Genomic DNA, 15,121 nt, shown 5'->3' on the forward strand with positions numbered 1-15,121 from the left:
CAAAAGCCCCCCCCCCCCCCCGGCCTGAATAGGTTTAAGTGACTGTTTTTGCAGTGATTTTTACTGTACTCTACCCTGCCTTTCAAGTCATAACAGATAGCTAATTATTAAGCGCCCGATTTTAAGCTTCTCAAGCTTCTCAAGCTTCTTGTTATTGAATGTTGCATGTCGACTGAATGAAATAACTGTGAAGACTATCAAGCCAACCATCATACCTACCGTCAGAGGTACATAATCCAGATTATGTACTTCTGCTACCGTTTCATTTCAAAGGACGTCTACTTACTTGATATTTTTGTTTTAGATATAAACGAATGCACGACCAAGTCTCATAGCTGCGATGTTAATGCTGTGTGTCACAATACCAAAGGATCATACAAGTGCAATTGTAAAGCTGGATATACAGGAGATAGAAGGAACTGCACTGGTAATTATTTAATGTTGCATGTCGACTGAATGCAATAATATAACTGTGAAGAATATCAAGCAAAGCATCATAGCTACCGTTTTATTCCAAGGGACGTTTACTTACTTGATGTTTTTGTTTTAGATATAAACGAATGCACGACCAAGTCACATAGCTGTGATGCGAATGCCGTGTGTCACAATACCAAAGGATCTTAATATATAGATTAAGCCAAGCCTAAAAGCGGAGCTCCCCTTTAATTTATATAATTTTTTTTTTACTGGAGTTAGAATGTTCATTTTGATAAATATGCGGTCAAAGTTTTTATGTATACGCTGGCCCATAGGTGCAAGACAAATATAAATACATCATAATCTTGAGGCAGAAAAACTAATGGCCTAAAAATTAATTAAGAGTTTATTCTCTCCAGCCCTTTCTAAAGAATAGAAAATAGTTTTACGATCCACTTATCGTTTTGCCTTAACGCAACCCATGGCCTAAAAATTAATTAAGAGTTTATTGTCTGCTTTCAAAGAATAGAAAATAGTTTTACGATCCTCTTATCGTTTTGCTTTTACAAAATGGCGTCAATTTATCAGTGTGGGCATATTTCCCGTCTTACTTTTCTTTCCTGTATTTATCTTAACATCGGCACACTGAAATGGGTTGCTCAGTCACGTACGTAAATTTAAAACTCAGTTATCTTTTATTTTTTACTATGTGCACAGTTTAAACAAATTTAAACGTACACTAAATCGTCTCTATTCAGTGTAGTTATTCAGTGTAAAAGTGGGCTACACTAAAGCAAAATAATTGTTTGAATTACTTTGAAAAATATGAGTCCGTTTGTATTTTTCACCTCGCGCTCGAGCTAGATGGGGTAAACATGTTTTTTAGAGCAAGTTTAGTTTACATAAATTTATTTTGTTCGAGCTTTTTGCTTTGTCGTCGTTTAACACTTCGAAAGACGTCACTCATACTGTATGAATTTCTTCCGCCGAGAAAATGTAAGGCTAAAAGCCGGAATAAACTCACAGAAATAAGAAATAAACTCTCACGGCAAAGGATTAGAATTCGACTTTATTGACGGCCAAAGAAAATCAACTAACGGTAATAGATAATCGGTTAATCCATAGCAAATAAAACCAACTCAGGGGAACAAAAAAAATGAACTGACATTTAAGCGTAAGCTTAAATGTACTACACATCACAGTTCAAGCGACTGAAAGGAGCAAAGTATAAGCTTAAGTTACGGAAAGATCTAAACTTTGCCGACACAGAATCTATCGAAACTGCGCTCAGAAAGTTAGCTAAGAAATCTTTTGTCATAAAATCAGGCTCAGCAATTCAGTACAGGTTGTTACCTTACATCAGGTTCTTGTATCTTTCTTCAGTGGACTTGATACATGCAGTGTTTAGCTAGGTGTTTGCACAATCGTTGCTTAAGTTATTGTATTCTTGATGTTGACGACCGAAGATTCATCCGCAAACAACAGAAACAAGCAAACTGGACGTGCACAAGGAATATCATTCGCAATTATTCCGGGTCTCATCATACACCTCTTTCGTTATCTACAATTTAACGGAATATAGGTGACTTTTGAGGACATCGTGCGAGAAATACTACGGTAAGAAAGTTCTCGATTCTCTGTCGCTCTTTTTTATACTCTCGGTTTCATTTAGCCTACACAGTGAACACCGCGCAACAAATTTTCCCGCGTTTTAATAACATAACTTCGTTTAGATCAAACTGAAACGTCCACATCATCCAGTCGATAGAAGGTAACGTCAATTGCTTGTTTTACGGTTACGAAAAATGCGATCAGAGACAAATAAATTGAATTTAACCGTGTAGCGATCGAACGAGATACATTTGTTTTTGGTGTAAAGGCTTCGATACACTCACACGTGAAAAAAGACTAACGAAATAGAGCATTTGGATAATAAACCTCTCAGATATTTTGCTGTGTAGTATCGGTGAGCCTTGCGAGCTTTATTTGCTGTTTGTAATTTCCTTACTTTCCTTTATAAGCCACGGGCGGGCAACCTTGTCCCCAGGCCTAATCCGTGCGTATGGGCGTACGTACGCGACTCCCAAAATTTCTCGGTTCGAAAGAATACCATTTGCCTGCCTATGGATGATCTGCTCATCCATAGGATGATGTAAAGCTGGATATGCTGGAGATGGCCGCAAATGCACTGGTAACTACGTTCAGAATGCATTGATCTTAGGGCGCGTTTTTTATTCACTGACAATTCTGAAATGAAAATGGCCAGAATGTGAATTGTGCGCGTTTTTCTATTCCTTATTCCTATTCCGGAATGAACAGACACGCCATTCCATCAATTCTGCTCCCAGGAACAGAATGAACAGAATGTGGCGAATGAAATTCCAAGATTGAGAACGGCATAGCCTGTGACTCGAGGGATGTGATTTCTCTCCTTTGTGAATAGCACTGCTAAAACATTCTGCAAATCCACTACAGTCTCCATAATTTCTTCCTCCTCTTTATTAAATAGAAAAATTGCTGCGACAATGGCTGCAATGGCAGCCTCTTCCTCGGCCATATTATTTTGTCACGCAATGTTTACTAGTGCCACCCGTGCAAAAAGTGGTCACGAAAAATCATGATTAGGCATGACATTTTGTGATATTTTATGACATATCATGACTTGTCATGAAAAGTCATGATTCATCACAAACATGTCATGACTTGTCACAATTGAGTCATGACTTGCCATGACAGAGTCATGACAATGTTGATTAAGTCATGGCATGTCATGACTGTTCATGACAAAATGTGATTTGTCATGAAATTATCATGACTTGTCATTATTTTGGAGACTTAAGCCATTAGTTAGCTCAGTTTAGTCATGAAATTAATGACTGATCATGACAAAAAGCCTTTCTTTCCATCAACTTATCATTTAGTCATGATATTTTTTCATGATCATGATGATCTAATGACAGACCATGATTAATGGTCATGAGTCAAGTCAGTCAAATGCTCAAAATATATTTATTTTTCTTAATAAACACCATGTTTTTAAGTTCAAAATTTAAATGACTTTAAGGTAACAAGAGTCATTAAATGGTTTCAGTATTATTTATTTATCTGAGTTTAGCATCTTGACAATCATATACTGAAACGCAAGCCAGAAAAAATAGATCAAAAATAAATTAAATAATTAATTTTCAATTGATTGGTTAAAGTTAGTCTCTTTCACACGTGTTTGGCATTTTTGCAATAAATGCAGTGCCGTCGCTTCCACAAATGTAAAGACATTTTTGTAACAGCCGAGTCACACTGATGACAACTTTGGTTCTAGACCTAAAAGAAAAAAAAAATAAAGCAAAAATTAATATTTTACTAAATCAGTGGCCATATGAGGGTAAATGCTTCTTAGCTTTCTCTTCAGTCTGTAGCTTATGACAAAATTTAATTTTAACTACATGGAAATTATTCACTACATTGTAATTCAATGTAGGTTTTGTCATGTTTCCTTATGGATTTAATAATTGTTTTTTATGCACCTACTACACAGTACATACTTATACATGTAGTTGTTTGCTTAAAATTCTTTTAAACCAGCCTTTTTGAAAAGGAAAAACCCAGATTCCTTAAGTTCCAGAAGGAAATGTTACTTTCCAAAAATGTTTTTTATTTTCATTCATGAAGAGTCATGTACATGTTGCTTTTCAATGTAAACACTTACCGTGGTTCTACGGCAGACAAGTGACCAACAAATGGAGGCAATGGGTTCCTTGGTAGTGGTGCAAGGACTGACACAAGAGCATAACCATGATTGGCCAAGGTAATGAAATATTCAATCACTCCAATATGTGTTTCACCAGCTTTATCGTTGAACAAAACTGTGTAACAATTCCTCTTTGCCATCGCTGTGTAACTCCTGCTGGTGTAGAGCTCATCTCCAATACTTGCTCTAAGAAACTTCTCTGCCTTTTGCCCCATGCATCTCACACTTATTGTCTGGAAAAGACGAAGTAAATCTCCAGATACTTGTATCTGAGATGGTCGGCCATGAAGTTTGCAATCAGCTGTCACAGCAGTAACTTTGGGAGACCTAAACAATTTTATTCAAACAAAATAATGTATATAAGAATAATTTAGTTGATAGCAGTTAGAAAAGGCAGACCAAGACAGGTACATACATGTATGTCATGCGAGGTTTCAATAAAAGGCGGTTACTAGTCCCTTCCCTTATTTTAAATGCTACAATAAGACTCAAGTGAGCCTCAGAGGTACAGTATCCCTCGATAAATTATGACCATCAGTTTTAAACCATGCCTTCCAAGTAACATGGAGAAACATGATTTATAACACTTGTAACACTGCACCTTGAGTGACTTGACACCATTTTGAGAATAAATTTCTGCACTTTCTCATTAAATCCAGAAGAGTTCAAATCATCACTTGATGCAAGACTGGACATCCGTCGTTGAATGCAAACATTCCAAATGACCTGCAATTGCATATAAAATAACATTTACCTTTTTGTAACACAATTTAAAATAAAAGTTTAAGGTGTTTTCTTTTTTGTACACCGTATGATGCACTTAAAAAGTAAGGATTGCTTATTTACCTCTTTAGCAACAATCCCTGTACCATGGACAAGCTTCAGTACCTCACCATTCATGTTCTCAAAGCCAAAACATGACCACGCCCATAGTGGACCCCACGCTCTCACATACTTCACCAGATGACTCAGATTGTGAAAATTTAGCCCACAGCTTCCTTCACCTACATGTACATGTGACACAAAAAAATTTAATTCAACATACTAACAGTAAATTATGTATTATTTCTAAGTACAATCCCTGAGCAACATTACTATTTTACGTATAGCATAAAAGCCACACATTTACTCAGCTGTGTACATGTCAATGCAATCCCATATTTTTTTTTAATTATCATCAGATGGTTATCTTTAGTTTCCAATCTTATAACATTGAAAGGCAAAGCAACATATCATTGTAAAAGTGTTATCTTGGGGTTGAAGCAGATTAATCTACTGTAGGTCAGAAATGGGTTTAACCAGCAACACACACACTAACCATAGATGTCTTTGAATTGAGCGTAGAAACACAGGAGATACTTGTCTGCTGTTTCTAATTGGTCCGAAGTAATGGCGTCACTGAGAAGTATATGAATTCCAGAAACTAATAAAGACAGGTGCCTCAGGTATGGATCTGGAAGTATTCCTTGCAAGCAAGGCAAACAGTAGTAAAGCAACCAAGCTCTTAGTTCTGAGGCTGAAAAGAAAACAAAAATTTTCAGTCAGAAACTAACAATTAAATTCATGTGTAAGCCATTGTTACTTAATACTACAAGGAAAAAAGCAAAAAATCCTTTTCATGATTCTATTATGCAGCTGTATCATGAATTTAACCCTTTCTTTCGTTTAAGTTATTGTTTCCTAGCTTCACGATAACATGGGTACCATACATTGTCTACACACAATGTAAATATTATAAGCTTACCAGTACATGTAATAAATGAACAAACGAGAGTCCAGTGAGGACATTCAAAACTAAAGCTAGCCTACTGCTTTTCTTTAGAAATGTAGCTTGTATTTTTGCTTTTACCACTAAACACACCTTTGAGATGCTGAAAATTTGAAGAAAGTTTCCTTGGTAACCTGTTGATGTGATCATTTGGCCTTATTTTCAGAAGTGCTTCATCGACTTCATCAACCTACATTGTACAACATGAGGAATAAAATCTATGTCATCAGCTAGAATATTTAAACTAAACTTAATTTATTACTAATTGCTTCATAACATTTCTTACATACAAGTAATGCACCAAATACAGTGCTATTATTTTACAGGAGCTCTTACTTTTATTAAAATAAAAACTAATGATCAACAGACAGTAATGCATATTGTACAAACAGTACATGTATGTATTGGATTATATTTACAAAAATTGATCAATTTGATAAAGAAATAAACTAACCAAACTTGCATTACACTACATGTATGTTGTAATTAACTTACCTTATCACCAATGAAAAAGTCAAAGTCCTTGTTAACAGGTGAAAACCACAATCGCAGCAAAGTTTTAGTTACTCCCTGGAGTACACAATGCATATAGTCTGGAACAAATCCCATTACTATGTCAAACCAATCCCCCAATGAGCTGAAGGCACATTTTCCTCGGATACCATTGACCTCAAATGAACAGAAATAAAACAATTTTTTTAAAAAATCGCTTATTTTGGCGGTCTTAGAACTTATTGCCTTGAAGCCTTTTCACGTTCAATAAAAAAATTAGAGACTTTCAAGGACCGAAAACTAATTTCAAGTAGTTTCGAGGTCTTGAAATCGAACTCCTGAAATTTAAGGGTTTCCAAGGGTTTTCAAGACGCATAGGAACCCTGTTCATATATTGCTTTAAAGTTTTGGGTCTTTGTGATCCCCCCTTCTTCCTGGAACTTCCAATCCCTTCTGTGGGGGGAGTATGGATATTTCCTAGAACCACACATTGTATGTATTTTTATTGCACACATATTGAAATAGGTTTTGAGAAATGACACTTACCACTTTTCCTTCAGTTACAGCTAATTGTCCATCAGCACGTATACTTTGATCAGTTCTTTCCACAGTGGCTCTGTTGAAGGGGTAGTAACGAGCATAGCCTTTTCCCTGTGCTACATGCCTTCCCTCTTCCAAACATGTAGCACAACCACATGCACCATTATGCTGATGCATGTTTAAGATATATGCCTTGGACTGTAGATCATTGGTGCTCAACAAAAGTAGGCCTTTGGTGTGAACTTCCTCTGTATGTGTCTGTATCACTATACCTAGTAAAAGAAACACATAATTAAATGCTATATAAAACTTCAATCAGCAAAACATGTAAGTGAAATGCTGTGTTGCGAATTAAACTCATCTGCAAGTTTTAACTAGACAAGTTTGATTTTTTTATGGTCTTATCATAAAATTATTATAAAGAACAATAAAAATGAACTTGTTACATAATTCTATATATAGAACACTTTGTACTGGCTTGATGTTGCAAATTATAAAATAAACACAAAATAATTTGGCAGTCAATATTATATTCTTATTCCATTATGTTAAATATAAAAGCTTGTATCAGCAGTACAAAAGGTTATACAGTCACCATTTTCACGTAGGTCCACCACAGTTACCAAAAATGGCATCAAGAATGTACTCATGACAGGCTTTGTTTTCCCTTGCCAGAGACCCCACAAGACCAAATTTCGCTTTGAAAACCTGAAAACAAGTAAACATGAAATCAACATTATTGGCAATAATTACATGTAAAATTTTCCAGCAAATTTCAGAAATATCCTGGGATTTTTGATACATCTTTTTAGTGGAACGATTTATAATGTCATCACTTTCCCATAATGTAGAAATTATCTTTGAAATAAAAGAAGATATTTTTTAAAAAAAGGAAAATGCATTATTCTTATTTTGTCACTTTATAGTCACTTTGATAATAAATTACTGACAGTATACGAATAACTACCTTTTGCATGGTGGTAATTCATTAATTGCAAGATAAACAGGCCAAAGTCCAACACCCGATGATATAAGGATAAACTGAGTGCAATCATAGGTAAGATAATTACTTTTTTCTTTCATGTGATGTAGCTAAGTAATCCAGAATTTGTTTCCTGACTTTTACTTAGTTATGAGGATGAATAACGATGACGTTTAACATTTAAGTGTACACAAATGTAACCATTTTGTGTGAAAGCATTCCACTGAAATAGAACCTGCACTGAGATTTTTGTCAAACTTTGCCTATTGATTGTTTATGTCATAGGAACTTAAATTTTGAAATAATAACAGGGGTGCCCATGCTCGTTTAGGAGCAACAGCACCTTACTTAAACCCAATTAATCCTTATGAGATCACCATGACTTGCTAAATTAATGTTTCGGACGATTATTTCTTATTCTACCCTGAGAATTGGTCTATATTTACTTTACAGAAAAAAGTTACTACCTGATTCAAAACAGCTGTAGCAAAGCCACCATTTTTAAGCGTGCCCACTAATTATGCTCGGAATTATGCACAGTATGGATGCTCTATGCAATACTGGGGAATGACCTTAATTAAATAGCCAGTGAAGTTCATGTTCATTATCAATAATTATTTTATTTTCTTCTTTCAGATGCTGTGAAAGAGAAGTTTGGCCAAGGTGCCGATGTGGTTTACAAAATGAACCAAATATTAAGAAACATGCCAGGGAGGGAAAAGAATTGAACTATTTTTTGTTTGCCTTTTTTTTTTTTGCTTTTTATCTTAAGAAGTTACATCAGATTAGAATTTTTCATGCATTCGACACTTCTCTTTCCATTAATTTAAAAACAAATTTTCAAGAAATTGTTCACCAATATGCATTTACTGAAGTTACAGTTATAAATAAGTGCATGAGTACCGATCCCAATGGGATTATGTTGTAAAACTGGCCAACTTGTTTTTTGGCACAAATGTCAGGGCTCAAAATAATTTAAACAGATTTAACTCTGCCACATGTTGTTTGTAACCAGTCAAAATATCGAAAATAATATTTGAAAGCTACATGTACCACTCATTTCTGCTTTTTATTATGTCGTCTTTGTTTGCAACTGTTTTTGCTGTAATTTCTTAAATTAAGATCAACCCGTTAGAATTGAAGTTTAATTGTCATAGTCTATAAGATTCGAACTTTGGTTGGACACCGTACCTCACCGATTTCGCTGAAATTTGGCATGCAGTCTTGTTTTAGGGTCCTAACTACCAAATGGATATTAAAAAGTTTCAATTCTTTTTATTTTGGAAAATATCGAGAAGGCCGATTTGAAGCGTCCGTGACGGCTCGCCAACATGGCGGATCGAAGGTGTTCTTGTTAGTTCGACACTGAACCTGCCGTCACAGTTTCTCGATCATACTTGGCATAGTTATAAAGAACTATCTTTCTTCTTTCTATATATCAAAATAGATTTGGCAAATGTTGAGTTTGGATGATCAACGGCCAAGAAGTTCGAAGGTATGTTAACGATGTTTTGAACAGTCTCAAATTTACTACAAAATGAAAGGCTAATAACTCCACTGTTATCTCGATTTAGAAGTAGCCATTTACCATGAACAAAGCTTGTTCATTGGTGAATTGATTCCATTAATAAAAAAATTGGGGAAATGTAACCGTTAAGAATAAAAAATTATGGAACCTCTAGTAAATTGGCCATTTCAGCGCCATTTCAGCGGATCAGCTCATTTAACAGCAAATAATCGGGAGAAACATGAAAGGGTTACAGTCGTTTATAATAAGCAGTTTCCATGTATTCTTTGCTTATCTGAAACAAATACATGATCTTTGCCAAAGATATGGCGATTTTTGAGCGTACGATCGTTTCTCCAAATTTTTATGTCGACAACTTTATTTTATTTGTTGTCGAGATTATACGCTGTTGTTATTCAATATTCGTTTCACAAGAACTTCTGTTGCTCGCATTTCCCAAATCACTGTTTAAGAAATTGCCCATTCCGTAACAGGGTCATTCTTACTTTTTCTTTAAAAATTACTAGGAAAGCAAGAATGCCATAGAACGGTTTTATACTAGTAAAAATACCTGTCAGACAAAAATTCAACTGTTTGTGTTATCTGGCTGTTTTCACAAATATGCAAATTTAGGAATTCTTAAAGTGCCTATCTTTAACTATTTCGCGCTTAAAGATTCCTCTAAATCTTTTCGCCTACCTTTAGGACAAACGAAGTTTTGTGTCTCCAAGCAGAATGCTCGTTATCAGCAATGAAAGTCGAAGAGATACAGAAGCTCGAGTAAAATTCTAACTGCTGTGAAATGAACATCGTTTGAGCTTGACGCGTATTTATAGATTGCTCATTTAACAGCAAATAATCGGGAGAAACATGAAAGGGTTACAGTCGTTTATAATAAGCAGTTTTCAGGTATTCTTTGCTTATCTTAAACAAATACATGATCTTTGCCAAAGATATGGCGATTTTTGAGCGTACGATCGTTTCTCCAAATTTTTATGTCGGCAACTTTATTTTATTTGTTGTCGAGATTATACGCTGTTGTTATTCAAGTATTCGTTTCACAAGAACTTCTGTTGCTCGCATTTCCCAAATCACTGTTTAAGAAATTGCCCATTCCGTAACAGGGTCATTCTTACTTTTTCTTTAAAAATTACTAGGAAAGCAAGAATGCCATAGAACGGTTTTATACTAGTGAAAATACCTGTCAGACATAACTTCAACTGTTTGTGTTATCCTGGCTGTTTTCACAAATATGCAAATTTAGGAATTCTTAAAGTGCCTATCTTTAACTATTTCACGCTTAAAGATTCCTCTAAATCTTTTCGCCTACCTTTTGGCCAAACGAAGTTTTGTGTCTCCAAGCAGAATGCTCGTTATCAGCAATGAAAGTCGAAGAGATACAGAAGCTCGAGTAAAATTCTAACTGCTGTGAAATGAACATCGTTTGAGCTTGACGTGTATTTATAGATTGCGCTCGAGCTCCGTTAATTAAGTTTATTCATTTGGCGATCAGATAAAAATCAATGAATGATCAGAGTTATTAAAGTCCATTTCTAAGCACGAGAGACACGGAAGTTGGTTTCAGAAGCATTTATGCATAGAAATACCGGTTTATTTTTGAGCGGGAAATCTGCATTTATAATAGCTGGGAGTTTGGGGTGTTTTTTGGTGTTGTTGTTTTTTTTTGGGGGCTTGGGGGGGGGGGGGGGGGAGGGGGGTGTGGAAGTGGTGCCTTCGTATCCTCTTTTGTTCTTTTACACAGTGGCCTGAATTTGGAACCGTTCGGGGAATGGATTATCAATTACTCTTCGTTATGCCATGTCACCCCTTAATGTGGGAGCGCCGCGCCTCAATTCACGATAAAAAATTTATGGCCGCCAGGTCCATTTATGTAGTTCTCCGCCAGGTCTCTCAATAGGCAGGTTACGAGCCTAGTGGCCTATCCGGCCGGAGCTCATACCAGTTTCCGCAACGTGAAGCGACAACGAGTATTTTTTACTCCACCCGGATGGGATGCTATTCCATCGCAGGGTTACCTCCCTTCCCGAAAAGCTAAAGATTGACTGGCAATCATTTTTTAACCTGGGTAAGGAAAGGGACTCTGGGAGTTGGGAGGCTTTCTAAAGAACTTAACGCATTGTCCCCCAAAAGCTCTATCCAGGACTGTTTGGTCCAGAGTCCAGCGCAGTGACAATTATTAGGCCATCACGCTCCCCAACCGTGAAAGAAAGTGCAAAAATCTGCTTGTATAAGCCCTGGGGTTGTACAGTTTGGTACGAAATGTGGGCTTTTAAATGTGTTAATTAAGTTTATTCATTTGGCGATCAGATAAAAATCAATGAATGATCAGAGTTATTAAAGTCCATTTCTAAGCACGAGAGACACGGAAGTTTGTTTCAGAAGCATTTATGCATAGAAATACCGGTTTATTATTGACTGACGCGGTTAAAAAATACTCGGCTTCTAGCGGTAAATCTGCATTTATAATAGCTGGGAGTTTGGGGTTTTTTTTTGGTGTTGTTGTAGGAAGGCGGGGGGAGGGGGTGGAAGTGGTGCCTCCGAATCCTCTTTAGATCTCTGACACAGTGGTCTGAATGTTGAACAAAAGAGCTCATCTGTTAATAAGCATAATGCGAGCTGATTTTGAAATGAACATGACTTTACGTTTGTGTCATCAGTAATTATCGTGTTCGAAGAAGGCGTGGCTTACTCGCGGCAAGAACAACATAACAGTGAAGCTAACACATTTTCCTCATTGATTTGAAATGAATTTCGAATCAATTCTTTTTAGGGCAAGTTAAAAGATACAAATGTTTTTCGTCCAGATTTTTACAAAAAAAGCAGGTGAGAACTTGGCTGTTTTTGTTATCTCGGACTTTTTTTTTTATTAAAGTCGAACCTCTCGAGCTCCATAAGGACACCTCTCGTGATGCGTCATGACTTACATCACGTATGTCCTTATCGCCGACCTAGCTAGGTGAAGAAAGGGACTACCGTAATTACTCGAATAAGCGCCGCGGCGCTTATTAAATTTTTTACGCCTCCAGTGCGGCGCTTATTCGAGGGCGGCGCTTATTAAAAAGTTTAACGCCACAAAGAATCTAATCCTTTACATTTATTAAAATAGGGTCCCCTGATTGCCAAAAGTCGTCTCTTGCTGAAGATTGTACTGAAGAATGTTCAATAGAAAAACTGAGCGGTAAAACAAGCACTTTGAACTGCAGAACGTCGCTTTTGATGGAAAGAAATGGAAAAGAATTCTGTTTCTAGTTAAACAGATTTCCTTGAATAAACGCCGCATTGGGACTGCGGCGCCGGGGGCGGCGCTTATTCGAGGGCGGCGCTTATTCGGGGGCAGCGCTTATTCGAGTAGATACGGTATGATAGTACAGAGGCTTTCCGAAGAACTCAACGCAATATCCCCCCAAAGCTCGAACCGGGATTTAAAAATCTCAAAAAAGTGTTAATATGAATTGTAAATCCACTCATAGCGGTCTGGCCTTACTAAAACCTGGAGAGAGAAAAGACAGTGGGCAGATAAATGAAAGCTGTTCGAGAGTACGCTGTTGAGCAGATTCTGTGAAATTCCCCTTTTTATCCTTTTCTCTCATAAGCCCTCCCAATTCAAGGCCCATATATTTCTTCCAAGTCAACTGTCAAAGTTTAAGGCCACTTTTTTCCTACCAGGTTACCGTCTTGAGAGTTTTAAATTTTATTAAATCTTGGTGACACTGTCCCTTTAATTCATTAATGTAATTCAAATCAGTTTATAAAAACGTTTTTCAGAAAACAAAAAGTTTTTTTAATTTCGCTTTAAGCCACCGCACCCCAACCACGGATATAAGACCTACCACATTTAAAAGCCCACATTTCGTACCAAACTGTACAACCCCAGGGCTTATACAAGCAGATTTTTGCACTTTCTTACACGGTTGGGGAGCGTGATGGCCTAACAATGGTCACTGCGCTGGACTCTGGACCAAACAGTCCTGGATAGAGCTTTTGGGGGACAATGCGTTAAGTTCTTTGGAAAGCCTCTCAACTCCCAGAGTCCCTTTCCTTACCCAGGTTAAAAAATGATTACCAGTCAATCTTTAGCTTTTCGGGAAGGGAGGTAACCCTGCGATGGAATAGCATCCCATCCGGGTGGAGTATAAAATACTCGTTGTCGCTTCACGTTGCGGAAACTGGTATGAGCTCCGGCCGGATAGGCCACTAGGCTCGTAACCTGCCTATTGAGAGACCTGGCGGAGAACTACATAAATGGACCGGGCGGCCATAAATTTTTTTATCGTAAATTGAGGCACGGCGCTCCCACATTAAGGGGTGACATGGCATAACGAAGAGTAATTGATAATCAATTCCCCGAACTGTTCCAAATTAAGGCCACTGTGTAAAAGAACAAAAGAGGATACGAAGGCACCACTTCCACATCCCCCCCCCCCCCCCGAGCCCCCTAAAAAAAAAAACTACACCAAAAAACACCCCAAACTCCCAGCTATTATAAATGCAGATTTCCCGCTCAAAAATAAACCGGTATTTCTATGCATAAATGCTTCTGAAACAAACTTCCGTGTCTCTCGTGCTTAGAAATGGACTTTAATAACTCTGATCATTCATTGATTTTTATCTGATCGCCAAATGAATAAACTTAATTAACGGAGCTCGAGCGCAATCTATAAATACACGTCAAGCTCAAACGATGTTCATTTCACAGCAGTTAGAATTTTACTCGAGCTTCTGTATCTCTTCGACTTTCATTGCTGATAACGAGCATTCTGCTTGGAGACACAAAACTTCGTTTGTCCTAAAGGTAGGCGAAAAGATTTAGAGGAATCTTTAAGCGTGAAATAGTTAAAGATAGGCACTTTAAGAATTCCTAAATTTGCATATTTGTGAAAACAGCCAGATAACACAAACAGTTGAATTTTTGTCTGACAGGTATTTTTACTAGTATAAAACCGTTCTATGACATTCTTGCTTTCCTAGTAATTTTTAAAGAAAAAGTAAGAATGACCCTGTTACGGAATGGGCAATTTCTTAAACAGTGATTTGGGAAATGCGAGCAACAGAAGTTCTTGTGAAACGAATATTGAATAACAACAGCGTATAATCTCGACAACAAATAAAATAAAGTTGCCGACATAAAAATTTGGAGAAACGATCGTACGCTCAAAAATCGCCATATCTTTGGCAAAGATCATGTATTTGTTTCAGATAAGCAAAGAATACATGGAAACTGCTTATTATAAACGACTGTAACCCTTTCATGTTTCTCCCGATTATTTGCTGTTAAATGAGCTGATCCGCTGAAATGGCGCTGAAATGGCCAATTTACTAGAGGTTCCATAATTTTTTATTCTTAACGGTTACATTTCCCCAATTTTTTTATTAATGGAATCAATTCACCAATGAACAAGCTTTGTTCATGGTAAATGGCTACTTCTAAATCGAGATAACAGTGGAGTTATTAGCCTTTCATTTTGTAGTAAATTTGAGACTGTTCAAAACATCGTTAACATACCTTCGAACTTCTTGGCCGTTGATCATCCAAACTCAACATTTGCCAAATCTATTTTGATATATAGAAAGAAGAAAGATAGTTCTTTATAACTATGCCAAGTATGATCGAGAAACTGTGACGGCAGGTTCAGTGTCGAACTAACA

The 15,121-nt window shown here is 36.8% G+C and overlaps 2 protein-coding genes across 2 annotated transcripts in view; one reads left to right on the forward strand and one right to left on the reverse strand.

The window, feature by feature from the left end:
* Positions 1 to 15,121, forward strand: part of LOC144649742 (uncharacterized) — an 82,255-nt gene that overhangs the window by 64,382 nt on the left and 2,752 nt on the right. The window contains exon 15 of the mRNA XM_078509313.1: positions 305 to 427. Coding sequence (XP_078365439.1) covers positions 305 to 427 — 123 coding nt within the window. The remainder of the gene's footprint in view (positions 1 to 304; positions 428 to 15,121) is intronic.
* On the reverse strand, positions 3,528 to 7,993 carry LOC144649753 (uncharacterized). The gene is made up of 10 exons (XM_078509334.1): positions 7,933 to 7,993; positions 7,561 to 7,673; positions 6,972 to 7,237; positions 6,429 to 6,602; positions 6,027 to 6,123; positions 5,484 to 5,681; positions 5,012 to 5,169; positions 4,767 to 4,891; positions 4,124 to 4,492; positions 3,528 to 3,738 (listed from the first exon to the last, which is right to left on the reverse strand). Exons 2-10 carry the CDS (start codon positions 7,613 to 7,615, stop codon positions 3,621 to 3,623), a joined length of 1,560 nt encoding a protein of 519 aa, XP_078365460.1. The 5' UTR covers positions 7,616 to 7,673; positions 7,933 to 7,993; the 3' UTR covers positions 3,528 to 3,620.

The sequence above is a fragment of the Oculina patagonica genome, chromosome 4, assembly GCF_052425735.1.
Source record: "Oculina patagonica isolate OP01 chromosome 4, crgOcupat, whole genome shotgun sequence".
In the NCBI taxonomy this organism is placed as follows: Eukaryota; Metazoa; Cnidaria; class Anthozoa; order Scleractinia; family Oculinidae; genus Oculina; species Oculina patagonica.